We start from the raw sequence: 27,591 nt of genomic DNA, 5'->3' as shown, positions 1-27,591 counted from the left end.
TCCCCAGGCCATTGTTATGTATACTTAAAACTTGAGAGCCTCTGGACTCTCCAACCTTTTCTCACTTAGCTTTCACCTGAACCTGAAGTAGGTATTATTATCATCCCTATTTTACAGAGCAGGAAGTTGAGGCATAAAAAGGTTGACTAACTTGCTAAGGCCACACGGAACTAGGGTTGGAATCTAGACCAATCTAAACGCAGCTCTTAAACAGCACAGTACAGTTATCTCCTGTTGCTAAATGATTTGTTGCTAATACTTCAACAAGTACTGGACTTGCAGTTTGAAGACCCACTAAATTTAGTCTGGTAAACTTGGACGATTCACTTACATTTTGAATTTCAAGCCCCTCGCGGGTTAAATACGGGCCAAAACACCCCCACCTGTAAGGTGACCTGAGGGGCAGGGCTGGGCACCAGGCGTGGAAGGGCGGCGATCGATGACTCCGGCGCGCCGCTGCCTGTTGGATTGGCTCGAGCCTCTCCCGCCAGGCCTGTCCTACTCCCGCGCGCTCCGGGGCCCGCCCCCGCCGCCATCTTGGTCTAGGAGGGAGCGGGCCGCACGCGTGAGTAAACAGCCGGAGCCGGGAAAGTCGAGGTCGGGCCGCGTCCGGGTGCTGCAGGGCAGCGGCAGAGAGGACGCAGGCCTGTCTTCGTACTTGGGGGTGAATATCGGGGTCACGGTGCTAGGCCGCGGGGAACCGTCAGCCTGGCGCAACCTCCGCCCCCTCGCGGTGAGACGCCTCGCTCCCCGGGCTTCTCCCGCCGCCGCGCCGGTCTTCTCCCGCTGTTGAAAGCTGCCCGGGAAACTGGTGGCGGGAGCGGGCCCTGGGCGGAGCGCGGCGTGGGCCTGGGTGCGTGTTGCGGCGCGCAGGCGGAGGTTAGGACCTTGGGTTTGTGCGCCAGGGGCCCGGGGCGTGGACGCGGTGGCTCTGGGAGGGCGGGGGCGGGCGCGCGGGTCTGGGGCCCGTACTCACGCGGGGCCGCCGCGGAGCTGTTTCCATCGGTCACTGGATTGTCTCCTCTTCCGGTCCGGGCCTCAGCGGGGGGCCGACATGACGGCCCCGGGCCGCAGCCCCCTCGTGCCGCTGTTGGAGACTTTGGAAGACCCTTCCGCCTCCCATGGAGAGCAGACCGACGCTTACCTGACTCTGACCAGGTGAGGCCTGCTGGGGGTTTGGGGTGGGGCGCCCTGGCGGGTCTTGGGGAGGAGATAGTCCGGGTGGGGCACGCGAAACGAGTTTGTGTATTCTGGAAGTCTGGCAGCTGCGGGGACGCCGGGGTGGCGAGTGCTAGGTGACGTTCCCGGCTGCGGGGGCTGCTGCCCTTAAGGTGCAAGTTTGGAATGAGGAAGCCTGTACGTGTGTCTTGCAAGCGAAGGGTTAAGACAAGTTTGGTTGGAAGGGAGCGTGCTGGAGTAGTGGTTTTTCAGCGTAAGTCACCTGTGTTTCGGCACAGTGGGGGAACCCACAATTGGTTTTTTAATAGAGAGCGATAAACCTAGTTCTCTTTTAATCGCAAATGCTTCCCACGTTTTTTTCTTCTCCCTGCAGACCATGTTTTTCTGAGTTAAATGTAGTTTGGAAATTGCAAGGAAAGGGTAACAACTGGTACAAAACGATAAAGATTTAGTAAGTTTCTAAGTTTGTAACTAGGGGTAGATTTCCCTGTTCCCTCTTCACATAGGGAAGCTGTCAAAACCTGTGTACAGTGTGGATGCACAAGTTATTCTGAGGGTTTCTTCGCATTTATATTCTTATATGTTCTTAAGCATCTTAAGCACTGGGTCAGTTAATTTGCCCGTGTTCTAACATAATGTTTAAAAAGATTATGCAGGTGTTTCATAGTTCGTTTTTATGTCTGCTATTTGCATAAATTTGTGTTCTTTCTGCTTTTCTGAAGTCGTATGACTGGAGAAGATGGAAAAGAAATCATTATAGAAATTGAGAAGAAACTTCCTCAGCTATTCAGAGTTTTAAAGGTATGTATCTTTGTTGTAAATAGTAAATAGTTTTTACTTTGTGGGGAAAAACAGGTTTTGCCAATTAACTCAAACTTTGAGTCTAAAATAAAGTGACAGCAGGGTTATTATAGTACTACTTGAGGACTTACATGTATCAGGTGCTATCTTAATTATCTTGTTTTCTCTCACTTAATCCTCCCTGTCCCAGTGAGGCTAGTCTTTAATCCCCACTTTGCAGAAGAAATTAGTTTAACATGCCTAAAGTCGGCCGTGGCCACTTGAATCCAAAACTTGCACTCTTGATAGGAAAACAGTGATCAGAGATTATTTAATCTGTTTTTTTCCTCCTTTTGTAGGAATGTACTTTTAAATAAAATGAATCTGTAGTTTTGTCATTGGTCTACTGTATGGGTAACATTCATTTTTTTATCTTCACTCACCCTTAGTTTTTGCCACTCTTGCTTAGTTAACAAACCGCTATGGTTATCTTGTTTGCTTGTTTATAGGGAGGTTGTGTAGTTTAACATCAAACTGAGGACGTATGCTCTTGTCGTCACTTGAGTATACTGTGCCTTTGTGACTTGACTTTCCTTAACATGTAACTTAATTTCCTTGTTTCTAGAATGAAGAGGTTGTACTAAATCTCCAAAGTCCCTTTGAGTTCTTATTTTTATGACCCTGTTTTTGTGCTTTTAAACGGAAGTATTCTGTCAAGATGTTCATTGTACATTTTACCATGATTTCGGGCCAAATGTTGAGGCATTGGGGGTACTGCCTTGCCTACCCTTAAGTATTCCTGCTATAGTCATCAGTGGTTTTTGTTCATGTAAGCAAGAACTTTATTGTGTAGTAGGTCAAGACTTGTTAATAGTATAAACAATATTAAAGATATTATTTATTGTCCCATTTTTCTTCATTGTCATTTTCCACATTCTGGTAGTGTATTTGTTGTGATGAAGACATGCATAATGTATTTGGTATTTGAGAGCATGTAGGATCAGAAACTCATTTGCATGCATTTTGAGTCAAGTTGCATTGTTTGTAAATAGGGTTTGTAACTAAAATGCCTAATTATTTAGAAGCATGTGGGTGGTTAATGATAGGAAAATCAAAAGTTGATCACACACATGTTAGCTACTATCTAGGAGATATAGTAGTAGTTCTCATCGTCTTAAGTGTTTAAGACTTTGTATCTCAGGGTTTAGTATTTTGGATGTTTGGTTTGATTAATTATGAAAGGGGTGCTCCAAGCAAGTGTCTTGTTCTTATATTTGACTACTAACATTTATCATTCTTCTCTGTCAAGAGTAGCAGATAGTCAAGGATTCCTTGGATATTGGATTCAGAGAAATGGGGGGATTTGAAGATAAATCACTTTGGAATGGGAAATGGTACCCAAGAATGCAGGGTTACAAGTAAATGTAGGGTTGGGGCATATGGCAAGACTCCCTTTGACAGGTTTGGGATTTTATAACTTTCACATATAGAATATGCATTGGGCTTTGAATTCCATCTATTCCAGATGGTCATGGACTCAAATTCTCCTGTCTGTGAAGTATTGAGATAATGCTTAAAGGTCCTAGCACTTCAGCTACTTAGTAAATGTTACACTCCAGCTCCTTCCCTCTCTGTGCTAGAGGTGTTGCTCTGCTCCATAGCTAATATGTCAGCTTTTGCCTTTGAGTCTTGCTTTCTTTCTGTGGAAGGGTTTTGCTCCTACTCTTTGTTTCCTGTCTAGTGTCTTCAACATCTTCCATTTGTTGGCTTTTTTTTTTTTTTTTGCTTTCAGATGTGTGGAGATGTTCTTTTCCTTTTAAGAAAAATATTCTTTATTTAGCTGATCTCTACCTAGTTTCCGTCTTTCTTTGCCAAGGTGTATCCATGGCCTCCTGATCTTACTCCTTTTTAATCTGCTCTCAAAGATTTGTTGATTATTGGGATTAAAATGTAATTTTTGTTTTTAATCAACTTTTGCTGTCTAAAAATTAATTTACAGTTGTACTTGTTTGTAACAAATGTTATTTTGTTTTCGAAGACTCACATTGCCAGTCCAAACTCAGAGCTCAGTAGTGCTGCTCTGCAGGCCTTGGGGTTTTGCTTATATAATCCGAAAATTACCTCTGGATTATCAGGTAAATTTATTGTGATACAATATTTTTAGAGTTTATAGTTTGATACTGTTAAAAGTACTGTTACCTCTCTATTAGTTTCATAACCTGTAGTTTAGGATTTGCTTTTGAGAAAGTGTTTAGGTTATATCATTGTTGGAAGGTTTCTTTTCCTTAGATGTAGTTCTGGCTTTGATACCATGAAGTTTGCTGTAAAAGAAAATAAAATAAGGCTATTTAAAAATAATTGTTGAGAAAACTGAACCTTGTCCTTTATAAAAACACACCTGCTTTGGAAGTTTATAATTAGATGGAATTAATTTTGGAAGTTAGATGGTCATTTATTTTACACAAGCATGTGTTAAGGAACATGCTGTAATTTGAAAAGTTCTTTCACCTAGTGGTAAATGAGATAATTTGGAGCTAAAAGTGATAATGAAAGCACAGGATCTGATGCTTTTCTGAGTTTTCAAGCATCCTTGGCCCTCTGTATCCTTGGATGCAGAACCCATGGATGTGGAAGGCATAAGGGACTTGAGCATTTCTTGGATTTTGATATTCCTGAGAGGGGGTCCTGGAACCAGTTTCCCATGGATATCAGGGGAGGATTATAATCTTAATTATTGTTCTGTAAGTAGCTTGTCATGGTAAAGGAAACCTGGGAGGTGATCTTTAGAGAGAGGAAATTAGGAATAGGGATTAAGGATATCAGAAAGTTGTTACCATCTTTTTTTCTAAGGAAAAAGTTTCGGCTTTTTTTTTTTTTTTTTTTTAAGATTTTTAATTTTTATTTATTTATTTATGGCTGTGTTGGGTCTTCGTTTCTGTGCGAGGGCTTTCTCTAGTTGCGGCAAGCGGGGACCACTCTTCATCGCAGTGCGCGGGGCTCTCACTATCGCAGGCTCTCCTGTTGCAGAGCACAGGCTCCAGACGCGCTGGCTCAGTAATTGTGGCTCACGGGCCTAGTTGCTCCGCGGCATGTGGGATCTTCCCAGACCAGGGCTCGAACCCGTGTCGCCTGCATTGGCAGGCAGATTCTCAACCACTGCGCCACCAGGGAAGCCCCGGCTTTTTTTATATATAGAAATGTTAGCAATCTAAAGTAGGAGTTGTTCATTTTGGAGCAGAGATATAGGATTCATAATGTCGTGCCAAAAATTGACTTGTATGTTCATACCTAATAATAAGACCTTACAGAAATATTTTAGTTGAAAAATATCAGATTTGGAGGCTACTATCTGTTTTCTCTGAGAATACCTTCCCTCTGACCTGAGTTTTGTGTTTTGGGAAGAAGTTTGATATCAACATTGGTTCTCTGGTCCTTTTCTCTGGATATGCATTTAATTTTTTGACACTGAAGGGAACAGGATTTTTCTCTGTTTTTACTGTTAGAGATTTTAAAGGATGTAAATGATTCCACATAATTAAAACTGCTTATTTTTCAGAGACAAATATTCAAGAACTGCTTTCAAAACTGAATGATATTGTTAAGAATTCAGATAAAAATGTACGTACTAGGGCACTTTGGGTGATATCCAAACAGACGTTTCCCACTGAAGTTGTTGGCAAAGTAGTGAGTATAGTTTTTGTATATGTCTTCTTAACCACATGCCAGTTAAAAAATTCAGACTTATTCGATTTGTATTTATTTGGTTCTGTCTTTCAGGTATCTAGTATAATTGATTCATTAGAAATAGTCTTTAATAGAGGAGAGATGCATTCTGCTGTTGTGGATTATGAAGCATTAAATGTCGTCATAAGGTATGAGTTTGGATGCTATGGAATTTAGAAGAAGTTTCAGTAAATTTAGAGTTTACTTTAAGGAGTAGTCTTTTGGGACTTGAATTTGAGTTAAACATTAAAAGAAGGAAATGTTTTCTAGACTAAAAGTCAAAAAGTAACAGGAAGAAGGAAGTAGATGTGCATAAGTTACTAGGTTTCTTTATTTTTACTGAGACAGTCTTTAAAATACAGCCTTGGTTCTGCTGCTGCTGCTAACACAGTTCTGGTTTTAAAAATTATCTCTGTTAAAGCTTTTGCAAGAGTGTAAAAAATAATACAGACTTTTACGTGGGCTGTAGCGGGCATTTAGGAAAACGTTAAACAACTCCTAGCAGCAGATGAGGGGAACAGGAAAATCCCCTATCTTCTTCCTACACATCCGTGCTTTTCATAATGGATGTGCTGACAGCATGAACTGTTGATGTGCTTTGTCTTGTTTTTCATTCTTTGAAAGTTTTCTTTAGTTGTTGAGCTATATGTTTTAACTACTTAGTGTTCTGATGCCCTGATTGATGTTCACAGTGTATCATGGTTCTCTAGCTGTCCTGTCCTATAAGAATATTGAATTTAATTCTGTAAAAATAATTAGTATTTAAATTTTTTTAATCTGAAGGAAAGATGATGCGTTCTCCTTATTTGAAAAGTTTATAAAAGTAATAGGGAAGTCTACAAATTAGCAATTAAAAATTAGATCTATTTTTGTGTGTGTATATATGTGTATATAGTATTGTAAAACAATTGCACCATACTATGCATATTTCTGCGTACTTGTGTACTGTATATTTTCCTGGTACTTTAGACATAAAAGGTGAGGTCAAACTAATTTAGTCATTGTTTTCTCTACACAGGCTAATTGAACAAGCCCCAATTCAAATGGGAGAAGAGTCAATTAGATGGGCAAAATTGGTCATACCTTTAGTGGTTCATTCGGCCCAAAAGGTACATTTGCGGGGAGCTACTGCTCTAGAGATGGGAATGCCGTTGTTACTTCAGAAACAACAAGAAATAGCATCTATCACAGAGCAGCTTATGACTACCGTAAGTAATACTTTAAGGATTTTTTGGATACTGCATTGTAAGGTTTTGCACCAAGCTGAGGGCTCATATTGGTGTAATTGCTCTGTGATCTAGGAAGTTCCTCTTTGAATTAAAACAAATAATTGTTTAAGTTAATGTAGTCACACTGATCCTATATTATAGTAAGGAAGAGAGCTGTCTATTCAGTGTTATTACAATCCAGGCATTTTACCCCGTCCCCAAAGAATGGTGATTGCAAGAAATTGCATTTTTGGAAAAGGGAGAACATTAACTGATTCATCGCTATCTGGATTGTTATAGCATAATCCCAGTAGATACAAATTTAATGCACACAAGTGCATCTAGTGTGTACAGTTACCTAAAGTTATTACTTGCCCCAGGTTTTAGGTTTTTCAACCTTTCTCAACATTTATTGAGCACCTGTTATATACTGGACATTGTTTTAGGTACTGTGTGTATAGCAGTGAACAAAAGCAACTTGTGGAGCTTATTTTCTAGTGGGAGAGATAATAAAGTATATAGTATATTTAGTAAAGAGCATTAATGGAAAACAGCAAGGACTGGATGGAAAGTGCCATCGGAGAGGAAGGGTGAGGTGGTCCGGGAAGGAAAAAGAATAGGTTATTTGAAAGGTGATTGAAGACGGTATAGGAGTTAGCTACCTGAATAATATGCAGTAAGCTCATTTGAGGCGGGAGGAACCACGAGCGCAAAAGGCCTTGCTCTGATATGAGAACTTGGTTGTGTTCAGCGAACGCTGGGCAGTAGGATAGAGTGATGAGGATGAGAGGAGGAGGAGATGATACCAGAAACAGGGCCAAATCACATAGGACCTTGGGGGCCATTTTAAGGCATTTGGTTTTTACTCTGGGTTATATTGAAAACCATATTTGAAGCTTTTGAGTCTACGAGTGATATGCATACTTACTTTGTTTTTAAAGGGATCACTTTGCGTTGAGAAAAAACTCTACGTAGGAGCAGGGAGACTAGTTGGGAGACATTACAGTAATCCAGGAGGTGGTGGAGACGTCCAGATTCTAAAACCTGGGGTTTTGTTGATTAATTTTTTAAAATTCAGGATGCCTCATGGTAAGGTTTGGAGTCTAAAAGTGACGCCAGTGTCTTTGTAAGTTTTTTTATTGATAAATTTATTAATTTCTTAAGAGCATATACAGTCAACCCTTGAACAACTTGAGTTTAATCCTTGTATAATTCATCGTCGGCCCTCTGTAATCGTGGTTCCTTTGCATCCTTGGATTCAACCAACCACGGACTGTGCAGTACTGTGGTATTTACTACTGAAAAATATCCGAGTATGAGTAGAACGCACAGTTAAAATTCACATTGTCCAAGGGTCCACTGTATAAAATTCTTAATAAATTTGAACTTAAATTTTCTCAGATGTGTTACCCATGAAGCTATTAATTTTTAAAGTTTGAGTGGTTAAAGCATTATCATTTGAACTCTAATGATATGCAAGCTGAAGTTTTTAGGGGAAAGTATATTGGTAGGGAAAAAAACTGCGTTGATGGATGGAAGAATGGCCAGATATGTGGTAAGACAAGCATAGTAAAATGTTAATGGTATTTATACTTGGATATTTACTGTAAAACTCTATCAGCTTTGCTATATGTGTGGAAGTTTTCCTGATAAAATACTGGGAAAAGTTACTTGGCTGAGAAGATCAATTTAATACTGCATTCTTTTTCTTGCCAAGAGTCTTTTTGGTAAATATTTTTGCTTTGGTTTTCAGAAATTACTTTCGGAACTCCAGAAGCTATTTATGAGTAAAAATGAGACTTATGTGTTAAAATTATGGCCTTTGTTTGTCAGACTTCTTGGGAAGGTAAGTACACAGTTAATGAACAGTTTTTACATGCCAGACCCTTTAATTTCTTAACTTTCCATAGTACAGTTGATCCTCATTATTCATACATGCCATATATGAAAATTACTGAAATTTATTTGTTAACCCAACATCAGTATTTGTGCTGCTTTTGCAGTCAATTGTAGGCATGTGTAGTGGCAAAAAAATTTGAGTCCTACAGCATGCATGTTCCCAGCTGAGGTTGAGCAAGGTTACATTCTGCCTTTTTGCTTCAATTCTTAATGTCCTTTAAACAAATGTCCATTTCATGATCCATTTAATGCCACATTTTTCACGTTTCGTGCTTTTTCTTGGCGATTTCAGTTTTAAATGGCCGCAAAGTGTAGTGCTGAAGTGCTGTCTGTGGTTGCTAAGCAGCGGAAGGCTGTGATGTGCTTTAGGGGGGAAATACATGTGTTAGATAGACTTTGTTCAGGCGTGAGTTACAGTGCTGTCTGCTGTGAGTTCAATGTTAGTGAATCAACAATATATATTAAATAAGATGTCTTTAAACCAAAACAAACATAAAACAAGGTTGTGTGTCAAATGGTTGATGAAAATGTGATCAGAGGCTTGCAGGAACCTAACCCTGCATTTTCCCTAGAAGCCATGGCTCAGTATTTGCTAATACAGTGTCAAGGCAACTTTATAGAACATAACTATGGTGAATAATGAGAATCAACTGTATGTTCTATCTTTAAGCCAGGTTTTTTTTTGAGGGGGTGGAGTTGTGATTTTCTTTATTGTGATAAATAAACATAACAATTTATCATAACCATCCTAAGTATACAGTTCAGTGGCATTAAAAGCATTTACAGTAGTGTAAACATCACCACTGTCTACACCCAGAACTTTTTCATCATCCCCAACAAAAACTATACATGTTACATAAGCAGTGACTCCCTCTGTCCCTCCCTCTGCAGCCCCTCGTAACCTCCATTCTGCTTTTTCCCTGGATTTGCTAATTCATAAATTTTGATCTTTGATCCATTTCGAGTTTTAGTATATGGTGTAAGGCAAGGGTCCAGCTTCATTTTTTTTGCACGTGGATACTCAGTTTTCCAAGCACCATTTGTTAAAAAGACTTTTTTGTTGAATGGTCTTCGCACTCTGGTTGAAAATCAGTTGACAGTGTATGTGAGAGTATTTTTGGATCCCTATTCCATTGGTCTATTATGTTTCTCCTTATGCCATTACCATATGCTTTAATTACTGTTGCAGTAGATTTGGAAGTCAAGGAAGTGAGTCTTCCAACTTTATAATTTTTTTTTCAAAATTGTTTTGGCTATTTGGGGCTCTTTGCAATTCCATAATGAATTTTTGAGGATCAGCTTTTATTTTTCAGTGAAAAAGGCCTTTGGAATTTTGATAGAGATTATGTGGAATTTGTAGATTGCTTTGGGTAGTATTGACATTTTAACGATATTAAATCTTCCTGTTCATGAACACTGGATGGTTTTCCATTTATTTAGGCCTTTTCAAATTTCTTTCAACAATACTTTGTAGGTTTTAGTTTAAAAGTCTTTCACCTCTGATTAGATTTATTTCTAAGTGTTTAATTTTTTTAGGTGCTATTGTAAATGGAATTGCTTTCCTGATTTCCTTTTTAGATCATTCATTGCTGTTGTATAGAACCACAACTGATTTTTGTGTGTTGGTCTTGTACTCTGCAACATTGCTGAAATGAGTTTATTGGCTCTAGTAGCTTTCTTGTGGATTTTTGTGAATTTCTAAGCCAGTTGTTTTTGTTATATTTATATGCTGTTCAGCTTATGTGTGGACTATAGTCACTTATGACTATTAATGTTCTTTTTGTGTATTTTTTCTTGGGATGCATTGTTTACTTGTCATTTATACATCTTTTACTTAACTATCTCCTGCCTGTTCCAGTGTATTTGAAAAGATTATTAGTTTGAGTTTCTTATTTTTCTTTAATATTCAGATTTTTTCATATGAATTCCTTTTTTAATATGTTGGTAAAATTTGGAATTTATCACATTTCTGATATTCTCTGATGTTTTAGAAATGTTGTGTATTATGCATTATCTATTTCATGGAGCTTTATATTTTGTGATCTAGAATTTTGAATATGCATACAAAATTCAGTACTTTAAAAAGTTTAAATTCCTTAGATTTTACATAGTTAACACTGGGTGAGTTAGATAAATGAATGATGATAGTGCCTATATATTGTTTCAGGTAGGTAAGTAACTTCTTAATGATTCTTCCTTTTTAGACCTTGCATCGAAGTGGGAGTTTCATCAATTCTCTATTACAGCTAGAAGAACTGGGATTTCGTAGTGGAGCACCCATGATTAAAAAAATAGCTTTTATTGCTTGGAAGAGTTTAATAGATAATTTTGCTTTAAATCCAGGTAAGTAATATTTAAAAATTCGATTTTTTATGACTTAAGATGAAAAACGAAGCTTTTCTGATTTTTTTGGGGGGAGGGCTTTATATTGAATATTTACCTATCATTGAATATTATTTTAGGGGAATAAATTTGTAGCTAAAAGTAGAATTCAAAGGCCAGGCATTATTGAAAATCACAGATATAAAGTTTATTTTACACTATCACTATTTCAAAAACTGAACAAAGTGACAGATGCTGTTTGTGGCTTTCTTAGTGAATTCCAGCACTTAGTTGAGCATTTTACGTACTTCTCATTTAATCATCACAGTAGACCTTAGATGGTAAGCATTATTGCTATTTTCGAAAGATTAAGTAGTTCATCAAAGGTCACACAGCCAATAGATGATAGCAAACAATTGTGATTGCTATGAAATCAAAGTATCAAAGACTGAGGAACTTGTTTTCAGGATCTTTAGAACAGCGCCTGATAGTGGGCTAACATTAATATGTAGAAGTGATTCCTTTTGATGTACCTTACCCTTATCTTTTTATTGTCCACTGGAGGTGCTTAATATATATATGTGAGAAAGTATTTCACCCAAAAGTGGGTCAGTATGAGTACCTCCTTAACTGGGTAGTTAATCTTAGGTATAATTGATAGTTTACAAGATCTGCTAAATAATGTTGATTTCATCCTATGTTTTCCCTTGCCAAAGACCATTAATCCCTTTTAAAATGTGTTTTGTAAATAACTATTTGCATTAACTACAACTACTTTTACTGAAAATATTGCCAGACACAGATTTTAATTGGAAATGTCACCTTTTTTTGGTTATTGTTTATGAACCTCAGTGTGAGGTATCCAGGATTAAATCTGTTGGAATTATGTATAGTTGTGTTAAAGCGTAAAATAGGAGTGCCTTGAAGATAAATAAAATGCTGTCTCATTTGAAATAAGTCAAGAGCTAGAGAGTCTGTGACTGGTATTATGGATCCAGGAAGTCGTTAAGGAATCAGATGCCCGTCTTTTTCTGTTGTTATCTTCAGTATGCCTTAATTGCAGACTACAGGAAGGAGGGGAAGGCAGAAGGGGCAAAAATGAGCTTCTTCGCAGCTGAGTCAGCCATCTGTAAACAACATTTCAGAAATTCCACATACAGTGCCACTTAAAAATCTCATTGGGAGAATGGCTAAATGGGAAACTAGATAAGGTAGTCAAAGAGTAGACACCCATCACTGTTCTGAGTGAAGGCAGATCTTGTAACTAAAAAAGAATGGAGTATTGCACAGCAGTTGTTGGTATTCTCCTCCTCTCATAGATAGGAGTTCAGAAAGGATTAGAGGATTTGTTTCCACAGTGGTCTGACTTTATTTTCTTCTTATAAAAATGTTAATTGAAAGCCAAATGGCAGAATACTTGTAAGAAACATTGATCAGTGTTGTTCCACCAAATACATGACTTGACAGATGCTTCACAATCCTTTTTAAGTCTTTTTGATAAGTTGATTGAGCACAGACTGTATTATTTTATATATCCTCCTGTCACTGATATAGTAAACACTTCTGGTATAAATATTGTGTTTAAAGAAGTATTTAGTGTTTGTGTGGAATTTAAGCAATCTGATTATCGCTAATGTACAGTAGACCTAAATATAAATGAATATTTAGATTTCCAAAATCTCATTAATTGCACCAACAGTTAAAGTGTTTGATAAAATAAATTACTAGTAAATTTTTTAAATGACAACTTTTTTTGAGGTAAAAATATGCCTCTATTTTTTAATCTGTAAAATGGGGATAGTGCGAATACTAAAGCAGCTTAGAAAGAGTTTCTCAACATTTTAGCATATCAGGCTGGACAGTTTGCTGTGGAGAACCGCCCTGTGCGTTAGAGGAAGTTTAGCAGCATCCCTGGGATGCAGCCCACTAGATATGAGTAGCAGCCTCCGTATCCCTGCCTCTCAGTTATAACCAAAAATATTGCAGACATTGCTGAATGGTGGAAAAATCACCCTTGGCACACAGTATCTAATAAATATTAGTTATTATTTTTTAAAATAAGCCTTAAGTATTGTGACCTGGTTGTACTAAAGTTTGTCAAGATGAAAATTTTGGGTAGAACAGGAACAGCCGGTAATTAAAATTTTTCTTTTAAATCTATTCTCTTGCTATAGTAGGCTGTTGCATACTATCATTCTTAAAGTTTAATCTTTACCTCTTTAATGTTTTTACCTGGGTGCTAATTTTTTTTTTTTTTTTTTTTTAAGAAATACTATGTAGTGCAAAAAGATTGAAGTTGTTAATGCAGCCTTTGAGTTCTATCCATGTGAGAACAGAATCTCTAGCACTGACAAAACTAGAAGTCTGGTGGTATTTATTGACGAGACTAGGACCTCATCTTCCTGCTAATTTTGAACAGGTAACATTACAAGTGTTGTTTACAATACTTGATGTGTTTTTTTTTTTTTATTAATGTGTTCTTAGATTCTTACCAATCTAATCTTTCAGTGCTGTTTTTGCTGTGTTAGCAGAGCACATTATATAAAAGATCTTTTCACCCAGACACAGAACTTGAGTTCATTTTCCTCAAAGGATATTCTCCAATTGTCTGAAATGGAGCATCTAAAACGTTTTTAATCAGTAACACTCAAATATCTATTCTTATTCTAGAGGCATTATGAAAGATTTTTTTTAAAGGAATTGCATGTGACTTAGAATATAAAATTGAGAGTAGAGTCAGCATTACTGAAATAGAAATCATGTGCTACACAGAGTTGGATCAATTCTAATTTTTTGTATCTCCTTTTTCTAGGCTACATAGTGATAACCAATCATTTAGTCCCATTGTAGCTTTTCATTATTGTTACACATGAGTTTTACAGATTCCTTTAGATTTTGATATCCTTGCTGCATTTAAACATAAAAGCTTAATCTTATTTTTGTTTAAGTAAAAAAGGGTAGCCCTGATAACTCCTTTTATCTTTTTTTAATTTATTTTTTATTGAAGTATAGTTGATTTACATGTTGTATTAGTTTCTGGTGTACAGCAAAGTAATTCAGTTATATACATACATATATATTCTTTTTCATATTTTCCATTGTTGTTTATTACAGGATATTGAATATAGTTCCTTGTGCTATACAGTAGGACCTTGTTGTTTATGCCTTCTATATATAATAGTTTGCATCTGGTAATCCCAAACTCCCATTCTTTATTTTCTTTTCGTTTTGTTTATGGTTTCCTTTACGGTACAGAAGCTTGTAAGTTTGATTAGCTCCCATTCGTTTATTTTTGCTTTTATTTCTATTGCCTTGGGAGACTGACCTAAGAAAACATTGCTACAATTTATGTCAGAGCATGTTTTGCCTGTGTTCTCTTCTAGCAGTTTTATGGTGTCATGTCTTATATGTAAGTCTTTATTTTGAGTTTATTTTTGTGTATGGTGTTGAGGGAGTGTTGTAACTTCATTGATTTACCTGTGGCTGTCCAACTTTTCCAACACCACCTGCTGAAGAGACTGTCTTTTCTCCATTGTATATTCTTGACTCCTTTGTCAAAGATTAATTGACCATAAGTGTGGGTTTATTTCTGGACTCTGTATTCTGTTCCATTGATCTATATGTCCATTTTTGTGCCAATACCACACTGTTTTGATAACTTTGTAGCTTTGTAGTATAGTCTGAAGTCTGAGAGGGTTATGCCTCCTGCTTTGTTCTTTTTCCTCAGGATTGCTTTGGCAATTCTAGGTCTTTTATGGTTCCATATAAATTTTAAGATTATTTGTTCTAGTTCTGTAAAAAATGCCATGGGTAATTTAATAGGGATCCCAGTAAATCTGTAGATTGCTTTGGGTAGTATGGCCACTTTAACAATGTTAGTTCTTTCAATCCAAGAGCATGGGATATCTTTCCATTTCTTTAAATCATCATTAATGTTTTATAGCTCTTGGCATATAGGTCTTTTACCTCCTTGGTCAGGTTTATTCTTAAGTGTTTGGGGTTTTTTTAACTTTTTATTTTACATTGGAGTATAGTTGATTAACAATGTTGTGATAGTTTCAGGTGTACAGCAAGTATTTTATTTTTTTTGATGTGATTTTAAAAGTTTTTTTTTTTTTTTTTACTTTCCCTTTCTGATATTTCAATGTTAGTGTAAAGAAATGCAACAGATTTCTGTATGTCAGTCCTTTATCCTGCATACCTTGCTGAATTTGTTTATCAGTTCTTCCTCAAGTATACGTGGGTTTTTTTTTTTTTAGCAAGTTCTCTTTAAATTTTTAATTGCTTAATAAAGTTTTTAAACTTGATAGAGCATGAACTGATTAAAATTGGGCATTGATTGTAACTTGTAACTGGGGTCATAATTTTTTCAAATTCTACCATTTTAAGTTCCTAGTAGGCTGATCTTACCCAGTTGTCCCACTCATTCCTTGGCATAATCTACTCATTGGCTACATTTGACAGGTATTGGAATGATCTTAGAAATAAGCTTGGAGTTGTCTTAGTTCATATTTTCTTAAGGTGTTTTTTAAAATGTTTAAAATGGTCTGTCTACCAGTAGCATTAAAACTCATGCAGATGTTATTTGTAAAAGCTGTAAAGGCTATTTATGTGTATAATTTTCCATCTGGAATGTAGAGTTGAAATTTATAGATAGTACATATTTAGGGCAAATATATTTGTAATAAAAATTTTCACTTTTCCAAGTTTCAGTTTTTACCCTGTGCATCAAAAAGGCCAATAAAATTTCAACATATCAAAACAATTGAGATTGCTTCTTAAGGATATTTAATTGTATTATGCAAGACTTTTAAAAAATATGACAGTTATACATAGTTACAGGTTCAGTTCCCTCCATCTCTCTTTTTTTTTTTTTTAAACCCCAATAGGTCTGTGTGCCTCTGATTCAAAGCACAATAAGCATTGATTCTAATGCTTCACCTCAAGGCAGTTCATCTCGTGTAGCTACTTCTCCAGCTTTAAATCCTGCGACCCCTGTACACAAAGGTAAGAGATAGACCTACTTGGGGTTTTTTTCCTTTATTTTTACAAAATGGCTTTGAATTAAGTCTTTGCACCGTGTAATTCACATAATTTTGGCTGCCTTATCACAAAATCGTTTTGTTTTCTGTATGTGTTACTGTGTACTGCTGTCATTGCATTATTGTAGTTGGATAAGATCAACTTTTTTCCATTACGTTATGTGAAGTGCATTACAGACTCTTATGTTTGTTTCAGAATTAGAATCTTAGAGTTATAATTAAAAATATCAGATCTTAACAGCTGTAAGGAATGTGGCTTAGTATGTATATCAGTGTAAGAAAATTATTTGCTGTTCCTATTTTACGTTAACTATTCTGAGTCAAATTTTTATATTTAAGTTTTAGGAATGCCTGCATATTAATGTTAAGGTATGGATTAATGTCTGAGAATTATCTTCATTTAAATGGTGTGTGACACTAGTCTTACTCTTAACCCAGTAAGATTAGTATTTAATTAGGAACTCTGTTGTGGGCTTTGAACAAAAACTCTTCAACTTTTATTGAAAAACAAATTATTTACTTTTAAAAGTATATTGCATTGAAATGAAGTAAACAAAATATATTTATTTGGGTAACTAATTTAATCGTACATAACTTAACAATTTTGTTTGTTTGTTTAAAGGTGCTTCTCCATATGGAGCTCCCCGGATGAACTTGAGTTCAAATTTTAGTGGAATGGCCACAATCCCCTCTATACAAGTTTTGGGGCTTGAAATGTTGCTTCATTTTTTGTTGGGTCCAGAAGTCTTGAGTTTTGCTAAGCAAAACAAACTTACGCTGAGCTTAGGTATTTAATTGTTTTAAAAATCATTTCAATTACTAACACAGTTCAGAACACTGTACTTTGGGGTGAGGAAAGAGATTTTATGAATCTTTTTTATAAATTTATTTATTTATTTATTTTTGGCTGCGTTGGGTCTTCATTGCTGCGCGCGGGTTTTCTCTAGTTACGGCGAGCGGGGGCTACTCTTCCTTGTGGTGCGCAGGCTGCTCATTGCAGTGGCTTCCATTGTTGCGGAGCACGGGCTCTAGGCGCACGGGCTTCAGTAGTTGTGGCTGAGCGTGGGCTTATTTACTCTGTGGCATGTGGGATCTTCCGGGACCAGGGCTCGAACCCGTGTCCCCTGCATTGGCAGGCAGATTCTTAACCACTGCGCCACCAGGGAAGTCCCTAAATCTTTTTCATAGAAAACATATCAGACCACCTAACATTTTACATCGAGAAATTTATTTCATAAAGCTTTGGTTTTGCATAATTGTCTTTTTTTCTCTTTTAGAGCGACTTGAACATCCGTTAATCACCAGCTCTTCTTTTTTTTCCAAACATGCAAATACATTTATCACTGCTGTTCATGATAGCTTCTTTGCAATTAGAAAAGATGCTTCTGGTAAATATTTAAGAAAAGATTTTTATTATTTAAACCTGTGTTTAAAAAAAAAAAAATATGTATATAGTGCCACCTGTTTCCAGATTGTGCTGCAGGAGCTTTACATATAATTCATTGAATCCTCACGGCAACCTTCTGTGTTAGCCTATTTTGCAGATAAAGGATTGTGTTGTACTGAAAAGTAAATAACTTGTGCAGAGTTACATAGTAAGTGATGGAGCTATGATTCAGACCTAGGCTCTGTGATTTTAGTATCTACACCTAAACTCCTGTGTTCTAAAGCCTATCAAGTAATGATGACAGGTTTTAAAAATTAAATAGTTTGCTATTGTACTGGTTGGAAAATTTTTTTCTAGTGGCTTTCAGGTATCCTTCTCAGTCTTTAATCCTTGTCTCAAAAGTGAAAGGTGTTCAACACAGAAAATACAGTCGATGAAAAAAAAGAATTACCCTGAGTATGTTAACAGTCCTTTTGAAAAACATTTCTTTCTTTAAACAAAAATGAGGTGAATAGTATATTGTAAACTGATTACAAGGTTGACTGTTACAAGGAGAATTATATTTTAAATTTTTAAGTATTGCTCAATTTATTTCTGTAGTATAAGCTTGAAAGGGAGAGCTTTTGTAGTCACATCTATTTCATTCTAAAGTACCTTTTATTTTGTTTGGCAGATGCAGTTGTCAATGCTATTTGGAAGGAGCTAGTTAGCTTGGTGAAGTCAGTTATTGAATCTGGTAAGCACTATAATGATCAAAAGATTTTTATAGCACTCAGTGAATTGTTTGGCTTACATATATATAATTAATTTTAAAATCATTTTTTGAAGTATCTTATCTTCCAGGCTTTACCTTTAAACAAAGCACTTTAGTAAATAAAAACAAAAAAATTACTTTTTAATAGCTCTCTGAGTATATATTTTTACCCCTGAAGAGACTGTATTTTCACCCCTAAAAATACATGTTAGGACTGTACCCCTCCTTTTCCTTTTTGATAGGTAACAAAAAAGAGAGACCAGGTTCTGAAGTTTTGACTCTTCTATTAAAATCTTTGGAAAGCATAGTGAAGTCAGAAGTATTTCCTGTATTGAAAACACTGGTAAGTATAAGACCTATATGTGCTGGAATTTTAAAACCATATTCTGAAATTGAATTTTATATTGAAGGTACTACCACAGATCAGGATTTGGGAAGATATTTTATATCAAGTACTTATCAGCAATTTGCCCCTGTAATAAATGCTGTTCCATTGACTAGAGTCATTTGAAACCTTCTTAATAAAATAAATGATGACAGTGGCAACTACAAAAATCTTCCAGTGTGATAGGAAAAAGAATAGGCCGCACAGAGAAAATGGGATAAGGGGCATGAAACTTGAACTGAAGAAACTCAGATGAACACTAATTTTGTGACAAGATTGCTGAGCTCCACTGATTGTTAGTATGTACATTTAAAAAAAAATCTGGTAATAATCTTGGCGAGCTTTTGCATTTAAAATATGCCCTATATAATAGAGAGGGAAAAAGTGAATTGGATATACTTTTTGTAATAGTGAGTTTCCCAAAATAAACTGCAGATGGAACAAACCACACCTGTAGGTAGATTCTGAGTGATTCCTTTATGTGCCATGACAACCACATCTACTGTGGCAATAGAGGATAGTGATTAATAGCAAGGGCTCTGGTACAGACTAGGTTGAACCTCAGCCCAGCTATTAACTGCATGAATTTAGACACACTGTCTACTCTCTTGTCTCTCTATAAAGAAGAGATGTAGTAGTAGTTCATAATTAAATGAGTTGATAAATGCAGAGCATTATGGGGCTGGAACAAAATAAATGTGTCAATGAATGCTAATTATTATCATTAGTGTCTGTTCAAATGAGAATATGTGAAAGCTTATTTTCACTAACAGTTATTTTTGTCATGTTATTCACTTACGTTATATAATTCCGGTTAATTACCAGTATAATAATATTTTTGGATGGCAGTTTGGTAATCTCTGTCACATTTGAGAGGCATGTCTTAGATACAGCTTCTAGTTAGCAGTTCTTTGAAATACTTCTGGCACTAGTGGGTACATAATTGATTGCAGAATTTCTTTTTGTAGTATAAAAAATGAAAACAACCTCAAGGACCATTAATTTTTAAAAAGTTTGAACAAACTGCACATTTGTTTATCAGTTAAGAATGTGTCTACATAGACTGATGTGAAAACTCTGTAACACAGTCAGGTGAAGAAAATTAGTTCCCAGAGTATCTTACAGTACAATATCATTAATGGTATAAAACAATAGGTACAAGACAGCCAGCCTAGGAAGTTATGTTTCTCTCTGTACTTACATATATGGAAATTTAGGTCTAAAAAATAAACTCCAAACTGAACATTGATTATTCCTAGAGATAAGAAAGGACTTCATCATTTTATTATTTATATTTCTGTATTTGAACATTTTAAGCGAATGAGAATGTATTTACATTAATGAACAAACATTACTTATAATAAATTGTTAAAAATACAGTTAATACTATAAGATTTTTACTAAGTAAGGTACTACTTTTATGGCTAATGTACAGTTAAACCTTTTGTCTTTCTTAGGTTCTCATGGAAATTACAATTAAAGGACTTCCTCAGAAAGTATTAGGTTCTCCAGCATATCAGGTTGCTAATATGGATATTCTTAATGCAAGTATCTTAAATGTAATGATACTAAATTAGCTAATAAACAAAAAGATCCATGGTATTTTTTTTTCTTAAGGTAGTGAAACTTAGATTACAAAGTTCCAAGAGAATTGAATTTGAATACGCTGATTATGTTAAAGGAAAAAATGATAGACAAAGTACAGGCGTACCTCAGAGATACTGCAGGTTCAGTTCCAGACCACTGCCAAGAAAGTGAATATCACAGTAAAGAAAGTAACATGAAATTTTTCGTTTCCCAATGCATGTGAAAGTTAACGTTTACACTATACTGTAGTCTGTTAAGTGTGAGTAAATAGCATTATTCCTAAAAAAAAAAAAAAAAAAAAAAGCCTTAATTTAAAAGTACTTTATTGCTAAACAGATGCTACCTATCATCTGAGCCTTCAGTGAGTCATCTTTTTACTGCTGGAGTGTCTTGTCTCCATATTGATGGCTGCTGACTGATCAGGGTGGTGGTTGCTGAAGGCTGGGGTGGCTGTGGGAATTTCTTAAAATAAGACAACAATGACGTTTGCTGTGATTGATTCTTCCTTTCACAAATGGTTTCTCTGTAGCATGTAATGCTGTTGGATAGCGTTTTACCCACAGTATAACTTCTTTCAGAATTGGAGTTAGTCCTCTCAAACCCTACTGCTGCTTTATCAACTAAGTTTATGTAATATTCTAAATCCTGTTGTTGCTTCAACAGTCTTCAACATCTCCACCAGGAGTAGATTCCATCTTAAGAAACCACTTTCTTTGCTTATCCATAAGAAGCAACTCCACATCTGTTAAAGTTTTATCATAAGATTGCAGCAGTTCTTTCACATCTTCAGGCTCTAATCCTAATTCTAGTTCTTTGCTGTTTCTGCCACATCTGTAGTTATTTCCTCCACTGAAGTCTTAAACCCCTCTAAGTCATTCAGGAGGGTTGGAATCAACTTCTTCCAAACTCCTGTTTATGTTGATATTTTGACCTCTTCCCATGAATCATGAATGTTCTTCACGGCATCTAGAATGATGAGTCCTTTCCGTAAGGTTTTCAGTTTACTTTGCCCAGGTCTATCAGAGGAATCACTCTTTATGGCAACTATAACCTTACGAAATGTATTTCTGAAAAAGGCTTGGAAGTCGAAATTGCTCCTTGATCTGCAGAATGGATGTTGTGTTAGCAGACATGAAAACAACATTAGTCTCATTGTACATCTTCGTCAAAGTGCTTGGGTGTCCAGGTGCATCATCAATGGGCAGTAATATTTTGAAAGGATTCTTTTTTTTTTTTCCCCCTGAGCAGTAGGTCTCAACAGTGGGCTTAAAATACCTAGTAAACCATATTGTAAACAGATGAGCTGTCATCCAGGGTTTGTTCCATTTATATAGAGCACAGGCAGAGTGGATTTAGCATGATTCTGAAGGGCCCTAGTATTTTGGGGATGGTAGATGGCATTGGCTTCAACTTAGAATCACTAGCTGCATTAGCCCCTAATAAAAGGCAGCCTGTCATTTGAAGCTTTGAAGCAGACATTGACTTTTCCTCTCTAGCTGTGAAAGTCCTCTGTGGCTTCTTCTTCCAATACGAGGCTGTTTTATCAACAGGTAGAGAATCTGTTGTTTAGGGTAACCACCATCATTATTAATTAAATAGCTAGGTCTTCTGTATAACTTGATGCAGCTTCTGTGTGAGCATTTGCTGCTTCACCTTGCACTTTGATGTTATGGAGAGGGCTATTTCCTTAAATCTTGTGAACCAACCTCTGCTGGCTTCACACTTTTCTTCTGCAGCTTCCTCACCTCTCAGCCTTCACAGAATTGAAGAGTTAGGGCCTTGCTGTGGATTAGGCTTTGGCTTCAGGGAATGTTGTAGCTGGTTTGATCTATCTAGACCACTAAAACGTTCTCCATATCAGCAATAAGGCTGTTCTGCTTTCTTACTATTCGTCTGTTCACTGAAGTAGCACTTTTCATTTCCTTCAATAACTTTCCCTTTGCGTTCACAACTTTGCTAACTTGCACAAGAGGCCTAGCTTTGGGCCTTTCTGACATGCCTTCCCTATTAAGCTTAATTATTTCTAGCTTTTGATTGAAAGTGAGAGACGTGCAACTCTTGCTTTTGCTTAAACATTTAGAGGCCATTGTAGTGTTATTAGTTAGTCTAAATTCTATATTCTGTCTCAGGGAATGGGGAGGCCAGAGGAGATGGAGAGAGACAGGATAATGGCTGGTTAGTGGAGCAGTCAGGACACATAATGTTAAGTTTGAAAAATCGTGAGAATTACCAAAATGTGACAGAGACATGAAGTGAACAAATGCTGTTAGAAAAATGGTGCCAATAGACTTGGTCGACATAGGGTTGCCACAGACCTTCAATATGTAAAAAATGCCATATGTGCAAAGCACAATAAAACAAGGTACACTCGTTATAATTAATGTGAAGAATTAAGTATGGCACTATTAATGGAACTATTTTCCTGGATTAAACAAAGGGTTCTTGAAGGAAAGTTTTCTCTTTGCTTTTATATAATAATAGTTTTAGTTACTGTTATAAATTTTGGAAGCTTAGTAACATTGGGTTACTTATGGTGAAATATATTTAATATCTTTTGGATGTAGGTATTGTTGATCCAGCAAGTTTTAAGTCAACATTTTTTTTATATCTGGAATCTCTCACTGTTCTTCAATTGCTCACATAGATGTAACAGCTATGATTAAAATATAAAGAGCTTGCTTTTTGTGTGTAATTTGTGGACGTACATTTGCTATCATTTTTGTCATTTCCTAAGTAATTTCGAAAGTTAAATTTCTCAAGCTTAAAACGGTCATATTTCACATAATCGATTGTAGAAAACAAGTATAACAAGAAGAGTATACTGTTTGTAACAAGAAGATTGATTACCATCTCCCATCTTTCTTCAGGGAACTCCTGCTTTGTTCTTAATTCAGTTAATTTTCAATAATAATCTATTGGAATGTGGTGTAGAAGATGAAAGGTAATTTTAAACAAACTATTTTGTTTATCTTGGAAAGTTTGTCATGTGATGAATGATATTCTTTTGACTTACACACTCTTAAATTTTTTAAAAATCAAAATAAGAGTTGGGATTCATTTTTTGTTTTTTTGTCAGTTATTTTTATAACCTTGCTATAATGTAATTAATGTATTTTTGAAGAAAGTACAGTTAATGCATAGTTGAAAATTTTTTTCTCCAGGTTTTTTCTCAACCTGGAAACACTTGTAGGCTGTGTTCTTTCTGGTCCAACTTCACCACTAGCTTTCAGTGACTCTGTCTTAAATGTTATTAATCAAAATGCAAAGCAGTTGGAAAACAAGGAGCATCTTTGGAGAATGTGGAGTATTATAGTCACCCCATTAACTGAATTGATAAATCAGGTATGATATAAGTTAGCTGCATGTTTCCCCCAAATTTAATATCTTCCCTTTTTTTCTTCCTTGTTAGAGCACAGGGGTATATGAATAGAAGTTTGTATTTGAATGGAAGATATTGCATATTTTTTTCTGCAGGATTGGTTAATTTTCTACTCTTTAGATTAGTTGATTTCATCATGTTACTGCCTTATTCAAGAAAATATAACTTAGTGGGGACTAAACAGTCCATTTTCTCCAGTAATTAAAAAGCCAGAAGGCTTACGTGATATATACAGATTCCCCTGTTTATATCTTGGATTCTTTCATTTGTACTATGGGGAATAATATGGGTATCTTGACTAGACTGTATATTCTTAGGATCTCATGGTCGATGGGATCCTATGTTGGTGATTACCTCAAAACCATATTGTAGTTCCTAAATCATTAATTGTTGAGAGTTGACTAACCCTTACGTTTAATTACTTTAAAAAGCGCCAATATTGGCAGGGTATGGAGCTCAAATTCTGCCACTATTAATAGTTCATCAGCTGCTTTATTAGTCTTTAAATGGAATTATTCTTTGGGAAATAGTCTGTTATAACTCTCAAATGGAGTGAAGACTCCAAAGAATTTATTGTGTGGTTATGCAGTAGCCCTTATTTTGGCTGCTCGAGCCAACACTCCATTAAACATATTCTTCCTGAAGAAAAAAGTTTATGTTCCTAAATAGTTTCCCACTGTTTAAAGGATGCTAGAGGCCCTTTTTATAAGTCCTTGCTTGAATCTACCTTCTGTGTATAGTAAAAGATTTTGGAGTCACCTTTGGGATTCTTTTTTAGGACTTAAAACACAGTGTGTTGTTTCCCAGGGTTGCTTAAAAAATTACCATGAACTGATGGCTTAAATCAATAGGAATTTATTTTTTTATAGCTCTTGAGGCCAGAATTTCAAAATCAAGGTGTTGGCAGGTTTGGTTTCTTCTGGAGCTCTGAAGGAGAGTGTGTTCCATGCTTCTCTTAGCTTCTAGTAATTCTTGATGTTCCTTGGCTTGTGGATGCATCACTTCAGTCTCAGCCTCCATCTTCACATGGCATTCTTCAAAGTATCTTCTGTCTATTCAACTTCCCCTTTTGTTATAAGGATGCCAGTTATTGGATTAGGGCCCACCCTAAACCGGCATGACTTCATTATTGCATGATTACATCTGCAAAGACCCTATTTCCAAAGGTTACAGAGGTTACGAGTTCACCATCTGTTGAACATGTCAACATTGGAGACACAATTCTACTCACTACACATAGTAAGATGTTACTACTTCGGGCTAGAATTAGATGGTAATTTGTCTAACTTCTTCATTTTTCTTGTTTCAGACCAATGAAGTCAATCAAGGTGATGCCTTAGAACATAATTTTAGTGCCATCTATTGTGCACTGACTTTACCAATAAACCATATTTTTTCAGCACAAAAAATTCCAGCGGTAAGGCAAAGTTTTAGTTGATGAATTTGCATTTTTCTGAAAATATTATGTCACCCTTTATAATGAACCCCTACAGTAATTTTACCTAAAACAAGACTTTCTTACGACCTATAATCAGCTTAGGAGAAAGGAAAGTGGTGAAGGAAGAGAGAAGTTCCTCTGAACCTTTGATAATTGCTGGTATTGTGGCATTATTATATACAGTTCTTCAGTTAGAGCTCTGTGGAGGTGGGCAAACTCACTACCCTCTACTAGTGTCCTCTTTGACACCTTAAATGTTACCATGTTTTTAAAATGTTAAAGATGTATTCTGTTAGGTGTTTTGATGTATAGATGTGTTTTCTAAATTTCTTTTTTATTGTTACTAGGCCACCATGAAGACCTTACTTAAAACTTGGTCAGAATTATATAGAGCATTTGCTCGCTGTGCAGCTTTGGTGGCAACTGCAGAGGAGAATTTGTGCTGTGAGGAACTTTCTTCCAAGATAATGTCCAGTTTGGAAGATGAAGGCCTTTCAGTGAGTTTATCCTGATACTGACCTTTTTTGCATGTAAAGGATTCTTTTCAAGTAAACAGAGATAACATTTGTGAACTGTCATTTACTAATGCTTTTAGTTTATAAGTAATGAAGTTAGTGTATAAAACGAGTAACAGCTTTGTGAGACAGTTTTGTGTCTTTGGACTCTAAGGTCCATGTATCAGGACCATTTAACAGTGATGTGCTTTTACTACTCTGTTGTGTGTCTGTGCCATTCTAGATGAACCATACAAGGACCTTACTGTCCTGGACCTTGCTTTAGCATATCTGTTAGCTCTTTAAAGTCTACCCTCTAGAAGTTTGTAGATCTAAAAATGTAGGTTCCTATTCACTCCTTTCCCTTACTCTATAAAAAGAACAACTGCTGTCAGCAGTTTGGTATGTATCATTCTAGAATAGACCTCTTTCTACCCATAAGTTACATATCTATACTCACATATGTACATGAATACAGTGTTCTAGCCAGTTGAAATTTATTTATTACTCTGAAGAATGTTTTTTTCCATCTGAAAAGATAGATTTCTAGCTCTTAATAGTGGTTACCCCTGCGGAGAAGAGTAGAAGTATTTATAATATTCTCTTTTTAAAAATATTGACATAATTCTGATTATGGAATTTTGGTACTATAGTATTTGTCAGAGCGAATTTAAAAATGTAAATCAGATTAAAACACTTCTGTAGCTTTTTGTTGCATTTGGAATAAAAATCTGAACTGCTTAGAACTGCCCTTGAAGCTTGTGCTTCCTTCTTCAAAGAATCTTATTTAATTAGTCTTGTTAATTTCTATCTGAGCATCTTGTTATCAGAATCGTTTGTGTACTTCATTCTGTAACTTCCCCCACACTCCATGAGGTTAGGGACTTTTTGTCTTGTTGATGTATATCCCTGGCTTTTATCTGGCCACCTAGACAGTGAATTTGTTGAAGGCTTTTATAATTGTTAGGGAGAAGCTTGACCCTCAGTTTTCACCTTTAAATTATTGTCTTGGGTAGGCTTACATCTTTGTTCTCTTCTGCAAGAAATGTAGAATCAAGTTTTATAAAATACCCTGTTGGGATTTTGCTTGTCATTGGTTGGTTATATTGCATTTATAGATTAATTTGGAAAAGAATTTACATCTTTATAATGTTGAGTTTTTCTATTAAGGAATATTTATTTAACTCTAAACTTAACCAGGCTTGCTTGTTTTTTTGGAATTTTTTTTTTTAATTTATTTATTTTTTATTTATTTGTTTTGGCTGAGTTGGGTCTTTGTTGCTGCGCGCTGGCTTTCTCTAGTTGAGGCGAGCGGGCGCTACTCTTCATTGCGGTGCTCGGGCTTCTCATTGCGGTGGCTTCTCTTGTTGCAGAACACGGGCTCTAGGCGCATGGGCTTCAGTAGTTGTGGCACGTGGGCTCAGTAGTTGTGGCTCGCAGGCTCAGTAGTTGTGGTGCATGGGCTTAGTTGCTCCACGGCATGTGGGATCTTCCCAGACCAGGGCTTGAACCTGTGTCCCCTGCATTGGCAGGCGGATTCTTAACCACTGCGCCACCAGGGAAGTCCCGATTTTTTGGAAGTTTTAAAGCTGTTTTTCAGCTGTTACGTATGGTCTCTTCGCTGCCCATATTTGGTTGCTGCTGGAGTATATGAGATCTGTTGGTAATGTGCATTTCCATATGTTAAACCAAACTTGTGTCCTTGAGATACCCTTCTTGGTCACAGTGAAAATCTTTTAAAACATTGTAGATAAGTGTTTTAAAATTTTTTGCGTGTATCTTCATTAGTGAGATTGGAGTTCCTCATTGTCCAATTTTTGTATTTTGGGAATAACAGACATGTATGTGACTGATAACTCCTTGTCAAATATGTAACTAAGTAATTAGTTACAATTTTTAGGTTTAAGAAAATTTTTTATCACAGTTTTGAAGATACTGTTCATTTGTTCATTTCTGTAAAATTTTTCATTTTTACAAAATATGCATCTAAGATTATTCTTATTTTTGTTACTGC

At 36.2% G+C, this 27,591-nt stretch overlaps 1 protein-coding gene across 6 annotated transcripts in view; it reads left to right on the top strand.

Annotated features, from left to right (window-relative positions):
- Positions 1 to 439: 439 nt before the first annotated feature.
- The window catches only part of RIF1 (replication timing regulatory factor 1), a gene marked incomplete at its 5' end in the record, with an annotated part of 65,379 nt that continues 38,227 nt past the window's right edge, over positions 440 to 27,591 (top strand). For 2 of the 6 annotated variants that reach the window (XM_082395715.1, XM_082395713.1), the window contains 20 exons: positions 443 to 664; positions 1,043 to 1,158; positions 1,902 to 1,980; positions 3,998 to 4,094; positions 5,516 to 5,643; positions 5,737 to 5,831; positions 6,701 to 6,890; positions 8,644 to 8,736; positions 10,994 to 11,132; positions 13,379 to 13,530; positions 16,001 to 16,118; positions 16,776 to 16,940; positions 17,431 to 17,541; positions 18,214 to 18,276; positions 18,537 to 18,637; positions 20,137 to 20,223; positions 23,134 to 23,207; positions 23,428 to 23,608; positions 24,955 to 25,062; positions 25,431 to 25,580. In XM_082395715.1, coding sequence (XP_082251841.1) covers positions 1,055 to 1,158; positions 1,902 to 1,980; positions 3,998 to 4,094; positions 5,516 to 5,643; positions 5,737 to 5,831; positions 6,701 to 6,890; positions 8,644 to 8,736; positions 10,994 to 11,132; positions 13,379 to 13,530; positions 16,001 to 16,118; positions 16,776 to 16,940; positions 17,431 to 17,541; positions 18,214 to 18,276; positions 18,537 to 18,637; positions 20,137 to 20,223; positions 23,134 to 23,207; positions 23,428 to 23,608; positions 24,955 to 25,062; positions 25,431 to 25,580 — 2,235 coding nt within the window. Of the gene's footprint in view, positions 665 to 1,042; positions 1,159 to 1,901; positions 1,981 to 3,997; positions 4,095 to 5,515; positions 5,644 to 5,736; positions 5,832 to 6,700; positions 6,891 to 8,643; positions 8,737 to 10,993; positions 11,133 to 13,378; positions 13,531 to 16,000; positions 16,119 to 16,775; positions 16,941 to 17,430; positions 17,542 to 18,213; positions 18,277 to 18,536; positions 18,638 to 20,136; positions 20,224 to 23,133; positions 23,208 to 23,427; positions 23,609 to 24,954; positions 25,063 to 25,430; positions 25,581 to 27,591 lie in introns of all 6 variants that reach the window. The other 4 variants (XM_082395718.1, XM_082395716.1, XM_082395714.1 and 1 more) reach the window with 4 other exon arrangements.

This window comes from Balaenoptera borealis, assembly GCF_965194805.1.
Source record: "Balaenoptera borealis genome assembly, chromosome: 6".
In the NCBI taxonomy this organism is placed as follows: domain Eukaryota; kingdom Metazoa; phylum Chordata; class Mammalia; order Artiodactyla; family Balaenopteridae; genus Balaenoptera; species Balaenoptera borealis.
Note: the sequence above shows the minus strand (reverse complement) of the source record. Positions and strands in the feature narration are given on the sequence as shown.